Genomic DNA, 23,630 nt, shown 5'->3' with positions numbered 1-23,630 from the left:
TACACAGTGACCATGAAGGTGTTGTCGCGTGTTGTATTTTCAGCGATGGCTCCGCCCCCGCGCACGAGAGAAGAACCCGAACCCGGTGACGTCGTCACGGGAACGGTTGTTGGGGGACTGAGTCAGTGAAGAAAAGAAATGGCGATGCTCGGAGGGTTCAGCGCCGCTCAGCACAAGAAAAACGTCTCTGACGGGAGCAGCGACGTGTCGGAATTCCTCTGTCCAGTTTGTCTCGAAATTTTCGACAGTCCCGTAACAACACAATGCGGACATACGTAAGTATTTTCCTTTCTTTATTGTTTTTTTTTTAGATCGCCCTCCCCTCAACCCACGTCTACCACCAACAATTCAATGGTATTAATAGCGGGTGGCTTTAATTCCTGTTTTTAAACATGTCGTGCCGCCACAGTTGCAAAACGTCGACCATGCGTGTGCGTGCTTTTGTTGTGACCCTCTAATTCTGTTTTATTCACTTGAATAGTTGGCAGAACTAACACCAGCTTGCTAAATCAGTTTCAGTTTTGTTTACATCAAAGAGCAGGCCTCACCTGGGAGTTGTAGTTCAAATCTCTATTGCGCGGACTCGTTAAATCTCATTTCAGGACTACAAGTCCCTGCGCCCTCTTGAGGTGGGGGACTTTCCGTCGGATATACAGGAAGCTTTAGTTGGGAGCTTTACAGGGACCTCCCAGAGAATATCAGCATCTGGGATCTGGTGTATTTTAATGTCTGCCTAATATGTAGCTGAGATACTTGCAAAACTCTTTGTTCCTCTGGTCACCAGAGGCCAAAATAAAACTCAACAGTTTAAGTAAATTGTGTACCTTGTTTACCTTCACGCCTCTCTTCACAGGTTCTGTCAGAGCTGTTTGCAGGAGTGTTTGCGTCCACAGAAGCCTGTTTGTGCTGTATGTCGGGCCGGTCTGGGCCACTGGACTAAAGCTGCTGAACTTGAGGCCCTCATCCAATCATCTGTGGCATCTTGTAAGGGATGTGGAGCTCAGGTTTGTTTTATGACACTGATCTTTAGAAACTATGGTTTTAATAGGGTTAATTGTTATTGTTTTAACAGAATAACCACAACTTTGCCTTTATGCAAAAGCCACCATGATGCATCCGAATTACCTTTGCTGGTTTGTTGTGAATTGGATTTGGAAACATGCAAGGATTTAGACCAATCACTACCATGCACAAAGCAACCACTGAGGCATAAGGTATCATAACTACATATGTTTAAACTTCAAAAAAAATATATTCAGACAGTAGCAGAGTTCATACTGTAAACATTTGAGAACAACTGTATTATTGTGGTTGTGCACTAGCAGTTACTGATGTGTGTTTTCTCACCATTCAGGTTGGGCTTTCTCAGATGAGAAGCCACACAGCTGCCTGTTCAAAATACCAGGAGTATATTGAAGAGGGAGTGAGGACCACTGCCCAGAGCCAACCTGCCATCATCAGGTGAAACAGATGACAGACTGTGTCTGAAGTCACCCCCTCGTTTCCTCATTTACTATTACCACCATAATTAGCACTCGAGAGTTTAGGCTGTAGTGACCAGTAAAGAAAGTGAGACTTTGAGCCATCACTGATGGGTTTGGGGTTGCATGAGCATGTCATAAGACCTATAACAGTTTCAGCATAATATATTTTCAGTCCAATCTGAAACTGGTTCTTTTAACACCAAATTCATATGCCCTTTTTAAACAAAATATGTGACTTGTCAATAGGTTTGACTTCCCAGTTGTCTTACCATTTCCGCAAAACCCTTTTGTAAACAAAACAATCAAGGGTGGCTGTGGCTCAGCGGTAGAGTGGGTCGTCCCTCATTCAGAAGGTTGGTGGTTCGATCCCCCGGCTGCATGTTGAAGTGTCCAAGCCTGGCTTGTGTGAATGTGAAAGAATTGATTGGCTGAATGATGTGATGCGAAAGAGGATGTAATGTAAAAGCGCTTTGAGTAGGTGAAATGACGAGAAGGGCGCTATACAAATACAGACCATTTACCATACAGAAGCGCAGGGTGAAGCCATAACAAAGCTGTAGTAATGGATTATTGGAGTAAAACCTGTTCACAGTTGCCTTCATTCAGATGTTTTTATTTCCTTGGTTTTACAATCAGACTGAAGTGCAATTTTGGTTTCACCTCATCAATATCGGAAGCAGAGGTGTTTACGATGGAGCACCCACACTTGGATGTACAGTGATGGGGGGGGTGACTTCTTTGACTGTTACACTAGTAGTTAAACTAACAGCAACACTGAGAACCAGGTTGTTAGAAGGGGAATGGCTTTTTTTATTGTGTCAATAATGTAACATGTTTGTCATTACTATTTATGCTTCATGGAGATTATCACAAACAAGTCTTTGTAGAAAAAAAATCAAACACAGAACCAGTAGAGTGATACATTCTTTGTTTTGTTATTATTCTCCCACAGTCCAGTCCCAAATCGCTACACCTTCACCTGCCCATACTGCAACTGCCAGAACCTCGATCAGGACGGCCTGGTTGAACATTGCACCTCCCAGCATGCTCGAGATGCACGCCAAGTGGTGAGAAATCCACACTGCACTGTGATTCGATGAGTCACTTTTTAATAATCATGCTGCACACATTGTTTGGACTTAACGAGGGTGAATTTGTTCATACATGTTTTTATTACTCTCACCTTGTTTCTGTCCAGGTGTGCCCCATCTGTGCCTCAATGCCTTGGGGGGACCCTAACTACAGGAGTGCTGACTTTTTCCAGCACCTGAAGATCAGACACACCTTCTCCTATGATACCTTTGTTGTAAGTTGAGGCCCTAAACACTACCTGGAGTTTTCTTTTTATGATTGATTATCATTGATGCCAATGATCAGTGAACTTACCGGTTCTGTTTTCTTCTCTCTCTCTCCGCCCTTGTCTTGGCAGGATTACTCCACAGATGAGCACACAATGATCCAGGAGGCTCTACAGCGTTCCCTTTTGGACAACTGAAGAGTGAAGAACAATCCACCGGAGGGGGAATCTAGTGAAGTGAAAGGGAGCTGGTGATGTGAAGTCTTGAGAAGACAGAACACACTGTATCATCATTCATCTATCATGAGGATGGTGGTACTGCATTACTATGGGTAATCAGTTTCACAGGGAATTGGTCTTGTTACTATGAATCTATAGGTTTATTATTCAGAAAATAAATCACACAATATGGTTAAAAAAAAAAGCATATTGTACTGTCTGATTTAGGCGTGATAACTGTGTTTCTGGTGTGATAATCTCTTATCCTCCCCCCCAGTTAAGTCTGTAGACTTGATAGTTTGTGGAATATCTATTAAACCATGTTTGTTAAAGCAATTTGTTCATTGATGACATGGTGTCATATAGCCAAAAACTTCCAAAGTTGTAATTAAATTTCCCTGTCGTCAATGCTTGATGTTATAGGAGGGTGCGACCACTAGGTGGCTAACTATTGCCAGCAATTGACAAACTTCACTCAGTGAAGTTGTCAAGTAATGTTAACAATAATATATATTAATCTACTCGAGTGACTTTGCATGTTTACTCTCAAAAGAGGAGAGGGAGTTTTTGTTTTTATTTTTGAGTTTATTAGCAGATGGAAGCTCTGTCTTTTTTTATGCTGTCTGTGGGTGAAGTGTGTGTTTGTGCGAGAGAGTGCGTGATCATTCTGTTTTCAGAGATCTACTGGAAAGAATAAATAATATGAGGGTCAAACAAAGCCAGAGATGGCTGTTTGCTTTATTGTAATGTTTCTCCCTTATGTCTTTGTGCCTGCTGGTAGATCTTGTTTCTGACTTCCAAAACTCATAGGGCTAATAGTACATCCAGTGAACCAAAAGATGCAAGTAGGAGTCCATCGGTGTGTCATCATCAGTTAAGTCAGTCCTGTGATTGTTTATTTGCATGTTTATAGCCATAAGGGGGCAGTAGAGTTCCACCGTTCTGTGGCCATCCATGACAGCCACTGGCCCTAACCAGCCTCCTGGCACTGTTGCAAGTCATAATTCAACACAGATCTCATTCTATAAATGTTCTTTACTCTATGTGTTGTTCTCCAGCTTAGTTTTTAAACTGGGTTTTGTTCAAATGCAGCACACAAAAATGTCACTGATCTCTAGAAAGGTTTTAGTGGGGTTATTGTAGTTTTACAGAATAACCACAGCTCGCTTTTAGACACTTGATGACATGACATGACTTAAGACTTTAAATGTAACTTACTGTAGTGTGTTTTTCATGCCCAGTGTCTTGGATGCTTCATCACAAAAAACTCCAGTTCTTTTCGCTGGCTTTCATATTTCTTAACAACACTGCCAACCGATCTGAAAAAGAAAAATCAACAGTTATTATTTGTATGCTTCCAAAACTGACAGCATGTGGAGTAACAAGAAAATTCAGTTTGACGTTGCTTGTTGTTTGCTGGATGTTTTTATTTCAATTCTTAAAGTGTGAATTGTGTCATCGTGTCTCTTAATTAACACCAGTGTTTTCCAATGACCTGTAATTGTCACCAACCATATACAGTAGTACAAATCTTAACACACAGTTGAATTGCACTTGTCTTCTACCAACAGGTAAATAAAACTTCATACACCCAGATCAAGTAGCTCTAGAGCAGAACCTTAATGCCTTTTCACGTAGTCTTTGGTGCCACTTAGCCCTAGATGTTCGTTTTTCTCTCCAGTAAAATGTGTAATGATTTTGTATGTGTATCTCATGTATAATGACCTTTTTTTTTTCTTTCTCAATATATCTCTCATTCTCTTTTGTCAGCCCTACTGTTAGGGGGTGCTAAATCCTGATAAATTAAAGCTCTTTAATTATTTAAACCCTGGCCCCAGAAATCAGGCGCTGTGATTTATACCTGTGTGTATGAGACGTGTGGGGGAAGAAACAACACTCGCTGCTTTGATGGATGACCGGTGTGTGTGTGTGTGTGTGAGCAGTTAAAAGGACGGTAATGTGCGGCGTGCATCAATCGGAACTCTGGATTTGCTCAGTTGTCATAATCAGGCAAGGGGAAAAATGTTGGTGAAAAAGAACTAATTGTGGAATATATTAAATGAGCCAACCTTTCTTCAAACCTTTGTTCATACATTAGATATCAGGGCAATGCCATATCATTCCAACAATGATCTTGCAATGTGTTTGTGCATGTATCTGTATCTGTGCTAATTTATGATGAAACTTGGGCCCTTCGGTGTACATTGTCCACAGGGAGAGAAAACCCTCTCATCTCTCTTCTTTCCTTTGTGTGCTTGTATCTGTAATTACTGTAGCTAAATGATATTACAGTTTCTCACCTACCTCTATGGAGAGTCTCACCCACCAAACTTCTTGATGTAGTCCCCCCTTTCGTCTCTTTTCTTTTTACCCACCCCCCCATCAGGTTTTTGCTCCTGGCAGATAGAGGAGAGATGTTAGCTGTGAGAGAACTAACGAGATACTCGAGCGCTTCTGGGCAGGAAGGAAGTCGAGCCGAAAAACATGGCAGAGAGGAGTCTTTCTTGTCTGTTTGGTGGCGAAGCTAAAAAGGGAGAGGGGGGCCAAGGTGGGGAATAGGAAAAGGAAGAAAGAGAGGAAAAAGGGAAGAGAAGTGAACACACTGAATAAAAATTTCATAAAGTTCAGCGTGTGGTTTCTTTGATGCGAGCAATAGATAGTGTGTGCAGTCTGCAGGCTCTGTAGAGGCAGCAATTAATGCTACATGTGCCCACAGGCGCACTGTGAAAGGCGTGGGGACGGTGGCTTGTTTTAGAAGTGTGTCGCACCATCACTCTACCCTAGACACCCTTCCACCAGCCTTTTGTTTTCTTTCAATGTATTGTAAACCTCCTCTCACACCTACTGCAAGTCTCTTGAAATTCATCATCCCTGAACTTGTAGGCTCATGCCCCTCGGTAGCTGTCTGAGCTTTGAGTCACTACAGGTGAACACACCATAGGTTCAGTTAATATTTTTGTAAGGTTGCACACTTTTGAGTCACAAGTGAGGGCCTGGCATATCCCGCAAACTTAGAAAAGAGAAGACCCCTCTCTGTTTGATTTTTGGCAGCAATCTGAAAATATTTCCTTTTGGACCAGGTCCAAAAAGACGGTTGTCATCGTGGTTTAGGCTCCTTGGTGATGCACATCAAAGTCAGTCAGGTAGAAATGAGGAGGACTGATTCGTGTACATCACCTGGTGCTTTTAGTGGAAGAATATCAAATGTAAAAAAGAGTAAGAGCATAGCTGTGATATTAAAAATAGTTTTATAACATTCTGTGCGGTACACAGAAAGGGTGACAAGAGACAGGAACTCCTCAAATGCCTGGAAAGTTCTCTCTCGGTCTCTCTCTCTCTAGTTCTGCTGAGGCAGGTATCTGTGGTGAGGTGTGGGGCATGAGAGAAGAGCTCTGGGAGTTTGTTCACCGTAAAATTCCTCAAAGTCAGGAGAAACAGGAAGAGCGGGAATCCTGCCACCCGGGCGCTACAGCTCGGGCAGGTCGGTCCTTTCAAATGTTTGAACAGAAAGTGCCAGTGGGCTTCCCCGACATCAATACTGGTTCTACACAAACTCCTCTTCCGCTTTTAAACTCTTAACAACCGACCCCCTACCCCACACACACACACACACACACACACACACACACACACACACACACACACACACACACACACACACACACACACACACACACACACACACACACACACACACACACACACACACACACACACACACACACACACACACACACACACACTTCTGGTGCTGGTAGCCTAAGAGCAACCAGACTTAACTTTGATTTAATAATGCCTGCAACCAACTTGGCCCTGTATCAGCTGAAGTTAAACTTGCACATCTTGTGTTTGTGTGCATCTATTTTTGTGCCCTCTAAAACACGACTCCTGCCAACATTATGCCAGAGGTACTCAGATCTGCAAGGATAACACAGTTTATCTTTGCTCTTGTCCCTAAAAGCATTGTGTGTACTTTGTTACTGTAATTCAAATGCAATACATTAGAAGAGAAGAATCATTATTTGACGTGTTTTGTGTAAATCCAAGCAAGGCATTGAATTCCTCTTGAAGCTACTCTATGCGACTCTGAATCGCAGCAAAACAAACTCCTCACACCAGTCCCCTCTAAAAGCTTGGAAAGTTCTCAGAATCACTGTTTCTGCAGAAATATTCTCCTGAAGTGAAAATGAATATGAAAAACATTGATAGAACTATCAGGAGAATTGCTAATCATTGCTTCCTCATTTATTTATTTATTTGAAATCCGCACAGCCACTGTGCTAATATTTGAAAGTTAAGCCCTCTAAGGTGTAAATGAGGGGGGGTAAGGTCCCTGGTGTGTGTGTGTGTGTGTTTGGGTGTGCTCATGCACTGTGTGTGTGTGTGTCTGTGTCACAATGGAACAGCGAGCCAAGTGAGGCGAATGGATCTAAATTTTACTCCCCCTCTGTGTACCCCTGTAGACCAACTAAGATGTGTGTGTGTGTGGAGGAGAGCGAGGCCCAAGGCTATTATTCTCCCATTAATTTTTCCATTTGAAATCAAACCTCAGAGGGTGTGCATGAGGGAATCAGAGGAGGGGGAGAGGACTAGAGTTGGGATAACCTCATCACAGTGGGGGGGGTACAAACGTTGGTTGTAGCAGCGTTAATGTCCAATAGGGGAGGCAATTTCACTTTCAAAGGAATCCTCATTATTTGTCAGCCTGCCTCCCTTCCTCTCCTTAGTCTTCCTGGTCCAGCGTCCCCCCAGGGGAACAACTGCTTACCATTAAGACATTGTTTAATTTTTGTTTTAAAGCTATAGTTATAAGGACAGTCATACATTTTCTGCCATGGCTGTTTTTACCTGCCCGTTGACCTCCTCACAGATGCACAGCCCTGTAAATGTTCTCACTTCACCTGTCTGTTCCACTTTCCACTGCAAAAAACCTTCACTACATACAGGTCTTACATCCTTACATTACTCAGAACACATACAGTTGAGAAGACCTGTTAACCTTCATTCCTCCACCCTACCCACACACACCTCCTCTTCCTCACACTTCCTTCTACGGTCCCCTTCAATTCCAATCACTACTCACCACCCTGTTTTCCTCTTTCTTTCTTTGAAAAAGCGCCAATGCTTGCTAATCTGTCAATCAGATGTTGTCCTGTTGTGGCAATGACGGGGGTCCGTAACGGCGGACCATACACCTCCAGCAGCTCGCAGCTAGGAGCCGCTCGATGATTAACCAGGCAGGTAGTGAGTCAAACTGCTGACAGCAGAAACACACTGACAGCTGATTTGGAAGACAATGGTCCCGTTCCCTCTACTTAACTTGTCATGGCAGTCAAAGCACCTTCTCCATTAACTTCTGACACATCTGGTGAGATGGAGGGAAAACCTCATTTACTCCAATACTCTCATATATATTTAGACATGTTTACATGGGCACAAATACTTACAAAATATCCAAACAGATCTGTTTTGGAACACTGCAAAAATTGTATCATGTTATTAATATGTCATTAGTTATAAAACAATCAGCTAAAGTATAAACTTGATGAATCATTGATTAAGATGAAAAATGCAGCACAAAATGCAGACATGGAACTGATTAGAAACCAGCGAAAGCTTCTTCTAAGAAGTTCTGATTTATTGCCTCAGTGTTTCATTAGAGGTCTATCAGAGCTTGAAAGTGAATAACAGTATAACAGCATTATTAAAGTACTGCAAGTCAACATCGTGGTTGTGATATTATTGTAAATGGCTTATAGAGAACATAATGAGATCCTTTAACTGTATATTCAGGAGTGAAGGTCGTACTGTCTGGTGTAAGAGTCAAGGCAGCACAAGAAAGTGAAACCCAACATCGCCTTGTCTCTCAGATTAATAGTCCAACACTTCCCAATTATTAACCACCCCTGCAGTGTACCATTCATATTCAGAGCTGTTTACCTCCCTCCACTTCCTGTGCTTTGTGTCTTGTGTCTTTACAGGAGGGAATGGACAACGCAGGCAGATCTGTCAATCAAACAGCAGCCCCCAACCACCGGTGGCTGCCCATAGACAGCCGTCCATACACCTCCACCAGCTCCGGTCCTTCCTCAGCTCAATGAGTAACTAACCTGCAGGTACTGAATCAAACTGCTGACAAGCACGTGGAGGGGAGTGGAGGGGTGGAGAGATGGGGGCTGTGTAGGTGGATGGATAGAAAGAGAAGGGAGGATGGAGATGACAATAGCATCATTTTATAGCCCACCTTGGTGATGTAACCTTTACCTATGCAAACAAAGATGGGTTTTTTCCCTGTCCATCCAGTCTTATGTTTTCCTTTTTTTTCCTCCCCGTTTCTCCTCCTCACTCTCTAAGTGGCAACCTTTGATGGGCTGTCCCTCTCTCACATCTTGTCTTCTTAGACAGATGAGTCCTGTCAGCGCTGCCATCACTGGCCAGCTAAACATTAATGACTCCCTTGCCTGACAAGTGTTGGCGGGGCAGAGGAGAGGTGAAAGGGGGACGCCTCTGGACAAAACCAGGGATGAAAAGGAGAAGTGATGGCTTTATCTGCTTGACAGATTCTCTTTTGTCTCTCTGAACTTGCGTATATGTATGTGTGCCATCAGCAGATTCTTGGCTTGACATGACGGTTTTATTGCCCTGTTTTTCCTCCCCTCTGAGGAGATGGACCTCTTTGTATTCCCATTGCCCCTCATCCTTCCTACTGGCATTTCTGACATTCCTTCAAGTATCTGTGCATCTGCAAGTGTGCGTTTGTGCGTGTGTGCATGTAGGATTGTGTGTTTATCTGTGGGGCTACTTATTTGTAGGTCCACATGTGTTTCCTTGATTGCATGTTTCTTGGAGAGAGCATCCTGGACTTTGATGTGAACAGTGATGGTGGTGACGGCAGGTCACAGGGAAGAGCCATCCCAGAGGGACGGGTAGTGAGAGGAGAAGAGGATGGAGAGGAGGGGAAGCTGAATGGAGGGAAAGGTCTCTGCAGGTGAAAGAGTCAGCGTAGTCTGTGGGTCAGTTGAGATGTTAAGAATAACACATGATTTCATGTCACGTTATTGTCTTGAGTGATAAAAGTTGCCCCCTGGAGGCTTTCTTTCTTGTATTATTTCTCCATGGATCTTCGACATTCCTCCTTCCCACTGCGGTCTCTTTCCATGCGCTCACTGGTCTCTGTCTTGCTCTCTGTGTTGTCACTCAGGCCTATGGCCTCTTTCCCCATCTCTCTTTTGAATTATTAACTCCCCAGCTCAGGGGAGTGAATGGGTACTGCTGAGTAGACACAGCACAGATCCGGCTTCACATTGCCCACATTTCGGAAGTCCGTCCATTTAAGGGGATTACATTGCTGGTCCCATCAGCCCCCACCCCATGCATACTCACACACACACGTCCCAACATATAAACCTGTGCAGAACCTTTTATTATTATGAGCTGCCAATGGTTGTATAGTGGGATAAACAGACAAGTGGTTATGTCTTCCTACTAGCATTCCTTTACTGTAGAGCTGCGGACCTCCTGTGGTGAAGCCGCCCACTCTCCTGGCTTACTTCTCCCCAGGCAGCCTCTATCTCTTCTGGGTTCCTGGAGCAATGATTAACCCTGGTTCTGATCAATGCTTCTGCTGACTCTGATACATCACTGGAGCCTTGCAGCTGCCATGTAAAGGAAGCGTCAACTCTGCGGTGCTTGTGACAGAGCCTACCTACTCCATCACTTACATCGGGGCGCACTCACACACATGCTCACGCATGTGGGGTGGTCAAAATACAGAAACACCTGACAGTACCATGCAATCCTGTATAATAGCCCTGCTATAAATATTAGTGCTGCTGTAAAGGTTTTTGATTGACAGTTTTTGTTGAGACTGTTAGAAATGCCATTTTTCATTGAATTGTACTGGATTTTATTACATATTCAAGTGTTCCTGTTATTTTGTCCACCATTTGCATGCGTGCATTATATCTTAGCCTGGTGCCGTGATTAGAACATGCATAGTTGTAAGACAATAAAATAATAAATAAAATAGTTATGGAGTTATACGTCTGATTCCAATTATTATTGTAGGTGTTTAAATGTGCCTCAGTTGCTCTGCTGAATCCCAGATTCTACACAGGTATTGGATATTTTACTAATAGACATATTTTTTGTGCGTAAGCAGTTTTGTTAAAGACGTAGAGAGAAAGATAAAGAGATAAACATAGAACCAGAAGAGCAGAATAAAAGGAGGAACGAAGAAGAAAGATTGGCATCACTCATCACCCAGTGGTGCTTTACCTCGACAGCAGGGGGAAGCCCTGATTTCCTGAAGATGACAGGAAACACAATAGCAGAGTGTTCTGTCAGCACATCCTACTATGAGAGCCAGGTTAATGATTCTGTAGCCACAGCTGAGCTGGAGAGAGGGATGAGCGGAGAGGGAGGAACAGAGAGGAAAAAGAGGTGGAGGGGGCTGGCATTCAGCTACACTTAGGCCGTCATTACAGCTGCATTAGGAATGATGGTGTGTTTTTGTCCTTTTAATTACCTTTAATCTGATCTCTTCATACTCGGGCCGTTCGTTAATGAGGCAGAACAAAAACTACATGTCAGACATGTTTAGCATGCATCGATGCCATCAGTCATACAGCTAACATGGTACAGTAGTTATTGTGAGGGAAACCCTCGACTTCATTAAGAGTTCTGCATCCTAGCAGAAAAGTATAAAAGATAAAATCTCTATAGTGCTGCGAGTCCTTTGGAGGTAAAAATTACAGCAAGGCAATTAGATTTAATATTACAGTTTAGCACTAATGTTATGATGCATAGAACTACTATGCTTAACAGTTTCAGATACTGTATATATATGTACACTGTGTATACACATATGTAGAATGATACTGCAAGTGATCAAAATAAGTGAACTTGTATTTCACTATATTTCTGTATTTTTAATTATGTTTATGTCTTTCTAGTCCTTATTTCTTTTATTCAATGGCTTTCTTTCTTTATTTAAATTCTGTCATTTTACATTTGATTCCTTTATATTTGCTATTAATTTTTCTGTCTTAATAACTTGACACCTGATTTGTTTACATTTTCTGACAATGGCAATGTAGCTTCCTTCAACTCTTAAACTTGAATGATTTTGATGGCATACAGTAAACAGAAACAGGAAATTAGACAGACATAGGCAGGCAGGATAAACTACTGTCAGAGTGGGGGGGGGTCTGCATACCAGGACTCGGTTAAAGTATTAACCAACTGCTGCTTAACAATATTGCTGACTGGTGTGTGGAAACAGGAGGGATCAAAGTTATCATGTAGAGGAGAAAGGCACCTTTCACTGGGCCCATACAGCCTGTCCACTCCATCTTACCAGCCCATTCAGAGCGGCTATCCAGAGCAGCACTCAAGACACTCCCATCCTCCCACTCCTCACCTCCCTCATTCAACTCTCATTTTTTATTCCTCATCCTTTATTTTAACACTTCCTCTCCGTGCTTTACTGCACTCATCATTCCTTCGTGTACAAAACATTAAATAATTATTTATTTCCACCAGAAATGCATCTGCATTTTCCCTCCTTGCACTTCATCCCTCCCATCACTTCTGTCCATCCATCTCTCCATCTGTCACCTGGCAGAGTAATCACATCCACATTTGATAAGGCTGGTTAGGTGGGTCATAAAAAGTTTATGCTTGTGATGCCGGAGTCTCATTTATTATCCCTGCTAATGTAGCAGTTGGGAGTGGGAGGAGGGAAGGAGACAGAAAGAGTGCGAGAGGTTGAGAGAGAGAGGCCACCACATTAAGGGATCATTACTCCTCTATAGGCTCTGTCCCTAGCTTTCAACGTTAGATAAGTCCTCTTCATGCTTTATGGCCTTGATGAAGCCAGCGCTCTCTGTATTTAAGTGTTCCATAGCCACTAAGAGTTCAAGATGCTTATGGCACAGGAGGTAGTTACCGTTCTCTAACCACAGAACTATTGGCTCAGGCCCTAATGCGTGTATCTATTTCCCCTGCATTTACTTCACCAGTGAATGTGAAAATGTGCTGGCTTTTAATTGACATTGTTTAGCGTTTTGTGCTAACAGAATGTGGTACTAATCTAAATAGTAATCAGAGCACACAATTTTTTTGATAAACATTTAGCATGAGTTGCTTAATCACTGACTTTACGCAATGGACAGCAGCTCTGGCTGCTGACCAGCCTTCATGTAAAAATGCAGTCTTTTGATTTCTCAAGAGGAGTAAATGTTTCTCTTTAGAAACTACAACATTTTCACATGAGGCTGTGATATTATAAGGCCACGCATGAAGACGGCTCTATTTCCTGCGAGGCGTGAAGTGTATTAAAAGAGAAGTCAGGTCATATTCAGTATTTTTTTAAAGGTCCTATTGATCCTTCAAACAGGTATTGCTGGTGTAGCAAATTCTGATAATGCTTTTTCCTCTGTGCCTAGACCCCTATTGTTATCCAGAAATAGTTAAAAACACATTATAGAGCCATACCACTGAACTGGCTGACATGTTCCTTTATCACAATGAACATGGGCCCCGTGGTTTATTTTCAGTCAATCCAACATACATCATCTCTGTACTGTAAATGGCCATCAAGCGCAACCAATCTGCCTCTGAAAATAATCCCCAATAAATACACTATCTAACCTGGTTTAAGTGACATTTGCAAAAAACATCAGCTCCCAGCTGTTTCAGGGAATTATTTAGACTTATTTTAAAGGAAAATACATATTTGTGAGGGATATTTAAAGAGTTTGGTCCTGAGGATTAGCTAATTGGCTTTGGGCCTAAATGCCACAGAGAGAAATCAGAGAAAAGTCAGAAATTATTGAGAGGCTAAAGAACATTTTTTTTGTCTTTTCATAGGATTTGTTGACAGTAACAGAAGTATAGAATATTACCAGACTTATCCCAAAGATAGATAAACTCAAATGTGCAAATATTATATAGATTATTGTGGATTGTTTCCACATGCTACAACATTAAATATAGAAATATGTAGCTTTATATCTAAAAAAAAAAAAAAAGAGAGCATGATGGGAACATACAGATGGGACAGTGAGGGAGTATGAGCATGTATGAGTGTGTTAGTGTTGGGGGGAAGCTACCCAGAGGCATAGATAGTGATAGATTGGCCTGGGAGAACTGTGATGCAGATCCACTCATCAAGATTGATGTTCTGCCATTCTGCTTTAAGTGCAATTAAATTGGCCCCTGTGTTAAAAAGCCCAGCCGATAACGTGGCTGAGGCTGAGATTACGCTACATTTCCCCTGCGCTTTCCTCCACCTGCATCCCTGCCACAGCCACTCAGAGATTTACTTTACATTCTCGGCCGCCATTGGACAGGAACTTTCCCGGCATCCCGACCTGTTCGTCAGTCCTGATTTACAACTTTATGTACAGCTCGTGTGTTTTTCCACGCAGCCCGCAAAGTAGTTTTTAAATCAATGCTCCCTAAAAGTTTTTAATCACTTTCTGGTTGTTGTCTTACCACAGGATTGATGACTTGTACATTAGTGCATGTTTAATGTGTAATAATGCATGGTGATTACTGAAAGGAAGGAAGTTTAATGTCTTCATGAACAATTCTAACATAACTCATCTCTGGCAGCCAGGTTGACATGCTTATCTTTTTAGTCCTAAAGCAATACTCTGTAGTAAGGACAAGGTCATGACGAGATACATCGCTGCTTGTTTCCACTTCTGCTGCATTGAGCATTCACTGGAAATGGATGCAGTTTGTGTGCAAACAGTTTTGATCAAAACGTTTCTGTGCACAACACTCTGGACAATCACTCTCACGTGTCCGACAGCATGTACACTTCATAATGTACTCAATTTTCTGCTAAATGGGAATATTTGCAATAATTCAAATTGAATGTCGATCACAGTCCAATCCATCTCTCTCTCTGTCTCAGCCTCCATTCTGCCGTGGGCCTCGCCCACCTCTGTCAGTGTCAAGTTGTTAACCCCGTGTCAACAGTGGCGCAGGGCGTATTTGGACCTGGTTGATGGATGGGTCTTGGTGGACTTGTCCCACGCAAACATATTCTCAGAGTCAGCTGAGAGAGGTGCAGCGCGTGTGTGTCAACCCCTCCACCCACACACACATGCACATACACACGTCCATCCGTGATCAAGTCCCCAGACTCGGGCACTGTGGTGCCCCTCTCCGTCACCTACTGACACCCAGTGTCTCCAGTTTAGACCCATATGGGTGGAGCTCTGACCCCACTGTCACAGCACGAAGGAAAACAGATTCAAGATTTTTTCCCCTGCAAATGGTAAGTTTGACCCATGTCCTTAGCATGGGCCCATTACATTTCCTTGTGAGGGCTTGACATCCTGTTCCCTTAACAAACCAGTAAAATTAACTTTGCCAGCTCACCAAGGGAAACGTGTGATAATCAACGGGAGGACCATTACAAATTAGCATGATTTTTCCTTCTTTGTCATTGTCTGAGCAGTACTAAAGAATTCACTCTTCATATATTTAAGCCTTTATCTGTTTTTCATTTACTTGTCTTATTACATTGTAACAACATTATCAAAATTATGATTTTGCCTCATTACTTTGAGACACTTTTTTAAGATTGAAGTGCTGAATTGTAGATGCTTTTGTTGCTAATGTCAATGAATTCAAAAGATATTTTCTTTTAGATCTCTTCTGCTTGGAAAGCTACATCACACCCACCGAATTAGAAAAAGTTGTTAAACTGTCATCATATGGACAAACAAATTAATATGAAAGAACAGAAATAACATAAATAAATGTAATTAATTAATTAACTAATTAATTGATTGTTTATAATCCACAGTACTTTGCCGTCTTAAATTGAATTGTTTTGCTTTCTGAGGCCATTTGTAACACTTACCAAATGCTTCAGTCTTCAGTCTGATGTATTAGTATTATTACTTTTTTTTTTTTTTTTCTTTCAAGGCAGAAAAAAGAAAGAAATAGCGGCAACATTACAACACCCTGTGCAAATGAACACATGGTTTGGGGCAGAGATGGCATCAGTACATGACTGATCACTCGTCAATATCACGAGTTCATCCAGCACCATTAGTCATCCGCACTGCATCCTGTCACTCCACACAGCTGCTCGCCATCTCTCTCCTCCACCTCTCATTTTTCTCTTTCTGCCCAACTTTGTCTGTTCTTTTTATACTCCTCACCAAACACACCCGGCTTCTAAAGCATTCCTGTCATGGTTTATGGGGGCTGGGGCAAAAAATAGGCTGAAAAAAAGGAGAAGAGAAGAGTGCTGTGGCTCGTATGTAGGCGGGTTAGTTTAGTTACATGCCATGTGTTCTCTTTTTGCTTTTTTTGGGGGGGGTTGTCATAATGTGTTGCGTTGTCCACTCTAGCTTAGCGGGTCAGATTAACAAGGAGTCTGGGTCCCTCTTTGCAGTGGTCCCCTCACAGAGCACAATGACAGGGGCGATCCATCACTTCTGTTCCTAACAGGGTGGGGGTCAGTGGGGGTGGAGGCCGTGGGGCTCGGCCCAGCTCTGGCTGGCTGATGGAGGGTTGCAGAGAACAGGATGGGGCTGGTTAAACTTTAACCAGCTCTCTTCCTACACACTAAAGACCACATTCAGACACCATTCTCTGCTGTGGGAGACTCTGATGTTTCGTCAACCAAGATCCATGACCCGCCGCCCACTGGGACCCCCTCTCGCCCACTCATGGCCCCCGCGCCCACCTGCTTCCATATGGATCACTACGATAGAGCGGCAAAGTTTTGGCTGTAGCGTGGGAAGAAAGTGACTCTGAGGTCCCCTCTCCATCTGTACGTAGAGCAAATGGCTATATTAACCCAGCCCTCTGCACACGCCACACAGACCTGATATACTAACCAGGACTTCATATTCAAAACTGCCGCCTCTGTTAGTGTGTCATATCTGGTGTCGACACTTTCTCACAGCAGATCAATAGCCTTCTTTGTGACTGTAGAGAGGTTAGACCTGGGGCACATCATGGTTACGGCATGAAAAATGATGGCTGGCCTTTTGATAGTCATTTAATACACAGTTGCACACTTTGATAGAATTTGGCAAAAGCCTCTCCCCTGTGAGTTAACAATGCGTACTGAAAATCATATTTCCATGGCGGCCCATTCAATCTTATCCCCCTGTTCCAGGAAAAACTGCAGTGACAAATGGGATGTGAGCACACTCTGGGTGGCTGTGGGTCACATCAGGTGTGGAGCAGGTTGGAGGTGTTAACCCAATGTGTTCCTGTTCACTGGTCCAATCATCTTCATTGATTGAGCCAATGATTGAGGGGGTCCTACCTTTCTTTACGATGTCAGCGAGGGGAGGTGAAGGCTCAAGGAAGGGAAAACCCATTTCTGCAAATACAGAAAAATTACTAAGCAACGCTTTACTATTTATGTGCAGCTTTATACATATAACTCTATATACTATATCATTGTGTGTAAGTTATAGCAAGGATCAAAAACCAGAAATAGACAGAAATAGGTCAGCCTAATTCTCTGTCATTTAAGACTTATAGGACATACAGTATTTGTGCATCATGTTCATAAGAGTGGGAGTCACGTGACAGCCAGATTCAATTAGATTTGATGAAGCTCAGCCCTTCACACACACTTAATAATGCAGTAATTTCTACCCGTTTGACACGGGGAGAGTGAGGGAGTGACACTCTTAGGGGAAAGGGTGAGGACGAGACATTTGGAGAGTGGTTGAAGGTGTGGGGGGGGTGGGTTAAAAAAAGAATGGGGGCAGAGAGGAATAAGGTGCTGCCGGGTGGAGGAGAGAAGAGGTGAGAGGTTTGAAGTGAGAAGGAGGGGAATTGGGGAGCTGTCCATTTGTACAAACCTAAGAATCTGTCATGTGTCGGGTTGTGTTTTCTTCGCTGCACCGTTGAGGTGGAGTTGACAGCCAGGACTTTCTCTCCTTCATCCATGCTGCAAATGACATTACAGAAATTGTGTTTGTGGCGTTGCCTAGGCCAGGGACTCCTGGGAAACTGAGAGGGTCACAGGGTCAGAAAGAAAGTGAGAACTAGAGAGACGGTAAGAGGGCAAGGGAAAGAGTGAGAAACCAAGAGAGAATAAAAAACAGACCTGATTTAAAGCCTCAGAAAACTTAATGGGAACATAATGATTTTGGAAATAATGACCTGGTTAACACTGTGATAATAGTGCTAATTATTTAGATAAAAACAATATGTGACAATAGTTAAATCATTCCAACATACGTGTGTGCTGCTGGCTGTAATTTGTTTTACCATCAACAAAGTTCACCTGGCCTGAGTTGTGCAGGGATTACTCCTTCCAGCACATATACAGGGTTATGTCTAAGATTTGCTACTTCTAGTCTCTTAGGGCATGCTCACACTCCTAAATATTTCAGCAGTAGAAATGAACTGCTCTCTCAGGGGGGCAATCCTGTGCCTGATTGCCCTAGCCTGGCGTTTATAGCCTGGGTAGGTCTGGGTCGACCTGGGCCAGGCCATGGTTCCCACCATGCAGGTCTATACATCCCTAACCTTCACTAACAAGGACCAGGGGAGCAGCAGGGAAAAAAAGCTCCTCCATAAAGCACAATTACAAGCTAAAGGCAGGATTTTGCGCTCTTATATGTGTGTGATTTCCCCCTTTACAGCTCACAATCAATCTTTAATGAGCCATTGAATATTAACTGGATTTGTAAGAGCCGAGTGTCAACTCCCATGAGTGTAAACTGGAGGACCAAGGTTTAGCAGACAGTGAAGATGAAGGAAAGAGGGGGGACATGCAGCATTTGCAAAGTGGGGGATGAGTGTTTTACATGGGGTTTATATGCAAAAAGTGGTTATAGTCAATTACAATTACAATCATTCACCATGGGAAGGACAACCAGGGTAATTGTAGTCAAAGTACCCCCCCCGGAGCCCCTACAGTAACTGCATTACAATAGAGCAAATACTGGTGCAAGAAGGATGAGAACAAAAGTAACGGGATCATAGATCGTAGCGACTTCAGAACTCTAATAAATCTGTAACATCACAACACAGTTACAGCAATTGTTGATTAATAAATCGATCACAACAGAGCCCCTTGTCTGGTCCCTCATGCAGACCTCCACAGGGTTGGAGCGCAGCCTTGGCCCTGCAGCAGGACCAGGGTAATCCCTGGACCCTAACCCCCTGCCAGGCAAGCTCTTTGTCACTGTGCTGCCTGCTAACTGATTAATGGACGTAGTCTTGTGATCAGTAGGCTCGGACGTTGCAGAGGTCCTGATCTCTCTGTGTCTGAGAGCTGCAGATGGATCTGGCAGACTGAGACAGATTAGGCCTTGATGCTGACCCCTATGGAGAGACCTCTGGGGTGGAGGAGCAGGCCAGGAGGCCCGGGGATAATGGGACCCCTCTCACACCTTTTAAAAGAGAACATGTTTATGGCTACTTAGAGGAAATTGATTTGATTGTGCCAGAAACGCATGTGTGAACACCCCTGGCACTTTTATTGGCTATTTGTCTTTTAAGTCACAGCTGGAGAAATTTATGCGCACGTTGGGGTTTAGGAGAGTGGGTGCACGGTTGTGTGTGTTTGTGTGTTTAAGAGAGTAAATATTAATATGTGTGTCTGTGTGTGTGCGTGTTTGCATACAGACGTGTGTGCATGTGTGTGCGGTGCATGAGAGCAGGTCGTGATAAGCGATGCACTGAAGGTGCACTTTAACTGGGTGTCAATCATTAAGTATCAGCCCTAATGACTAAAAGCGCATAATGGAGGCACTGGCGGAAATAAAACAACAAGATTTGTTGGGGCACATTAATTCTCTGAATTGATGTCAACAGGCAGCTACTTTGCCCCGCTTGTGTTTTCTTGCTCATGCATCTTGGCTCTATTAAATGACAAATGTTTGAACATGAATTTCAGCTCATGATTTCATTGGGCCATTGAAAGACAACAGAGCATTTTCTTTCTGCCTTCAGTGATTTCACTGAATTGTTAGTTTAGTTTGTTAAAGTATGAGGGAGTGGGGGATTATGAACATATGAACTGCTAATTGATCGTATCATCCAGCTCTTGAATAGCATACAGTTACCAGTAATGATGGACAAACAAAGTACCAGTGAAGTGTGAGGCTGTTTTCAAACCACAAAGGCACACATACAGGTTAGACTCTGCTCTCTCCTTAGCCATTTTCCTACACTTCTCTCTCACCTGATTACTTTACAGTTTCTCTCAACTTTTTTTGGGATGTGATTCTTTAAAGTGAAGCTACATCACCTCACAAACCATAGGTTGCAAATGTCTATGAGTTGCACGCATTTCAACCAAAAAGTGGTGTTCCTGTTTTGTTATTTCACAATAACAACTCAAAGGTATGAGAAAAGAAAGAAAAAAATATAATTTTGTTTTGACGATATCTTGTAAATCATCCCCTTCAGATTCATCTTACACCCCACTGAGAGGTCCCAGCGTCAAGGTTTGGAACCGCTGCTTTACAGTCATGGGAATATTGCAAAGGAGCCATTTGTTTATTGTCATTTTGATAATCTGGTAATTAAAGTTATTCAACTTTTGCTCCCATTGTAAATCAGTCTGGAAAAGAGCCAGCAAAGGCATCTTTATCTCAGTTTGTTAAATATTCACTCTGTATGTACTGTAGAACAACATGATAGACTGTTGCAGATCTCTGTCCTCAGAGCACATCATATTCATTTATAAGCAATGTCACATCAAAGTCAAGGAGCTTGTGTGGAGATGGAGGGATGGCAGAGTAAAAGACAGAGGATGAAGGTGAAGAGCATGTCTGAAACACAAGAAACAAGAAGGAGGGAGAGAGCTATGCTGCTGAAAAGAGTTTGATTCATGCAAATTGAAGAATGTTATTGATTGGTAATTGATTTACTTTGATACATGCATTCACGGCTGTAGTAGTAATGCACTGATGTAGGGCCCCGCCACCTCGCAGTTCGCCTGCATTAAGACAAATCAAATTCATCTGTCCATCCTTTCTCTCTGCGCTGCCATCAGCCTCATCGCATCACTGCTGACAAAACAAACGTGTGCGTGTGTGTGTGCGAGGAAGTTGGGGGAAGGGGGGCTGGCAGCATGTTTGTGTGAGCTCATGCATGGGTTTAGTGTGTGCAAATTTGACCTGATCATATGTAACCTCTACCTATCTCTGCACAGGGCGCAGATCTCTAACAGCAGATCAGCTCAAACATGAAGATAATGGAGACAAAGAGACTGAGAGCGGCACATGAACACAAGACAACATCAGACAGCATAACAAACAGACACATCAAAACCACAGGTAGAAAGGTTATTCGCTAAGTCTTTGTGATATAATGTCTTTCACCAACTTTATTATGGATCTATTTAGTTGCCATTTATTTACATGGAGTATTGATTCTATTATCCTGCTGGTAAATAGGGTTCATAGAAGCCTGTGTTCATCTTAATGATGGAGCGTGTTTGTGTGTACTTCCGCGCACTAAAGCTAAAATCTATTTAAGCCCGAGAGTGTATGTTAATGTTTTCTGTGTGTGTGCGTTTGTGCATGTGTGTGTGTGTGTGTGTGAGAGAGAGAGAGAGAGAGAGAGAGAGAGTTATTTGGCTATCCCCAGGGGGACAGGGCTTCTGCTCCTCTCTCTTAGGTAATGGAAGCAATGTGTCCATAATCCCAGTGAATGACTAATAAAAGAGAGTAGCGCCTTGGGCCTGTTCCCTCAGCAATATTATGGCTGGGTATTAAACTGAGTGCCTGTGTAATACTGTCAAGTCACTGTTTTCTCAAACACATTCCACATGCACTTCATTTATTTATTTATTTATTCATTCTTGCATATCTCTGTATTCGCAAATGAAATCAAAAGCGCTCTTTATGAGGGGAGATTGTTCTCATCGGTGTGAGAGCTGTTTGTAAAGTCCTGGATGCGTGAATCATCACATCACTGACGCTGGATCTATCGAGACACCTGAGGCGCTTGTGAATGCTGCCTTAATGGAAACCAAGCGCTGCTTGAATACTAATAAGCCATGACACCATAACCCGCAGCCCTCCACCCGATACCCCTGTACTCTCTTTAAACGCTCTTTAATGGCCGTGTTAGTGTTATACAAGACGCTCATTAGACACTTTAATTGGTTTGGCTGATGTTGACAGCAGTGTTGATTGGCCGAGCCAGACTACGGAGTTAGCGTGGTGGTTTGTGAGGGTCAGTGGTAGGGTGCTGTTGGTGACTAATGTACTCATAGTGGACCGAGTGTCCGGGCTGAGGAGCTGATTAGGGCGGGAGGCGGGTGGGGTGTCTCCCTGCGGCAACATGAGGTCATAATGTCCTTCTCCTACCAAGTGAGGTCTATGAAAATCAAGGCCAGGAGGGGCCGGCCAGTGTGTACTAATTAGGGGACGGCAGAGTTTTAAAATGATAATGATGAAAATTGTATTGATTATGCCAGTTTTGTGGGGATGATGTCACTTTGCCTGGATCTGTTGTCATAGCTGATATTGGTGATCAGGGAGGTGTGGCATTTCTGCTTTCTGACATCACTCTCATCAATCTGTTTCCCTTGTGGCTTATAGACCAAAGTTAGAGGGGAACTTTGACATCTGTTTACAGGTCCTGGGGAGGACAAATGTACATGTTAAAAAAAAGTTGTTTGTTTAAAGCCTTTTTTGGTTTGAAAGGGGACTGGGCAAAGTCTGATAAACTGTCTCACATGACATCACTTGAGGCAAGGTTGGTTGGGACTGAAAACTACAAGTTTGAAAATGGAAAAAAAAAAAGAAACAACTGGCAGTGAGGAGTTAGAAAGACGTGAGCTTAACAGACCTCTGTAGCCCATTCTTGATCTCTGCTCAAGGCTACATCAGCCGCTACAAGCAAAAACACACCAAAACGTCCAACCAAACTGTGGAATAAAAACTCACCAGGCATCAGTTTTGATCCTGTGATTCCAGCAATGTTACAGAAGTGCAATGCTAAATCAGCGAAGTTCTCTTTTAAAGCAACAGTCTAGCATTTCTCAACCTCTGACTGACCTAACTATTGGCTGTGCATTGAACGCACCACATCCTTCAAAATCTCCAATAGTGTCACTAGGGTCAAACAGCATGGACCTCATATCAATTTCTAAATGAATTCAATTTAACAGAAATTCTCTCAAACATTTTTCTTTGAGGCAGACTGAAAGCAAACAGATAAAGTAAACCCCCTGGAAGCACAAGTGTTTATCTGCTTTGATTTAATTTCTTACTGAGACACTTGAACACAACAGATTCATTGTGACTGATATAACTAAGACTAATGCTTTTCCTAGTATGACATGTCAAAATGTCTGCCACGAAAAAAGCCTGTGACCATTCTGAGTACATTCAAGTGCAGAGTAGATGCTCTTCTGTATTACTGTTCAGTGACTGATATGCAATTCTCTTTTTACTATTCATCTTTGATCAAACTATAAAAAGGAGTGAATGGAGTCCAGTCAGCCCTCTGTCCACTCACTGCACCGTCCCAGCCTGGCCCTCCTGTAATTATGATTGATTTGGGTCTGGGACATATATTGCTTGGCGGGCCTATTCTGACTGTACTTCATCACCGGGCATAGCTAAATGCTTTAAAAGCATTGATTTGCCTGAATTACAACATGG

General features: G+C 42.9%; 1 protein-coding gene across 1 annotated transcript; it reads left to right on the top strand.

The window, feature by feature from the left end:
- The first annotated feature begins 117 nt into the window (after window positions 1-117).
- Window positions 118-4,826, top strand: rnf114 (ring finger protein 114). Its single transcript, XM_070840125.1, has 6 exons — window positions 118-275; window positions 854-1,004; window positions 1,355-1,461; window positions 2,437-2,551; window positions 2,683-2,790; window positions 2,914-4,826. The coding sequence occupies exons 1-6, from the start codon at window positions 139-141 to the stop codon at window positions 2,977-2,979; spliced, it is 684 nt and encodes a 227-aa protein (XP_070696226.1). The 5' UTR covers window positions 118-138; the 3' UTR covers window positions 2,980-4,826.
- Window positions 4,827-23,630: the final 18,804 nt, after the last annotated feature.

Source organism: Pempheris klunzingeri, chromosome 11 (genome assembly GCF_042242105.1).
Source record: "Pempheris klunzingeri isolate RE-2024b chromosome 11, fPemKlu1.hap1, whole genome shotgun sequence".
Classification (NCBI taxonomy): Eukaryota; Metazoa; Chordata; class Actinopteri; order Acropomatiformes; family Pempheridae; genus Pempheris; species Pempheris klunzingeri.
The sequence above is the reverse complement of the archived record's forward strand: the minus strand, read 5'-3'. Positions and strand labels throughout refer to the sequence as shown.

Excerpts from the sequence above, each read along its gene's own strand:
- rnf114 (XM_070840125.1), top strand. The coding sequence starts at position 139 with ATGGCGATGCTCGGAGGGTTCAGCGCCGCTCAGCACAAGAAAAACGTC. Across the intron at positions 1,005-1,354 it reads GTAAGGGATGTGGAGCTCAG|GTTGGGCTTTCTCAGATGAG; the intron begins GTTTGTTTTATG and ends CTCACCATTCAG. Across the intron at positions 2,552-2,682 it reads CTCGAGATGCACGCCAAGTG|GTGTGCCCCATCTGTGCCTC; the intron begins GTGAGAAATCCA and ends GTTTCTGTCCAG.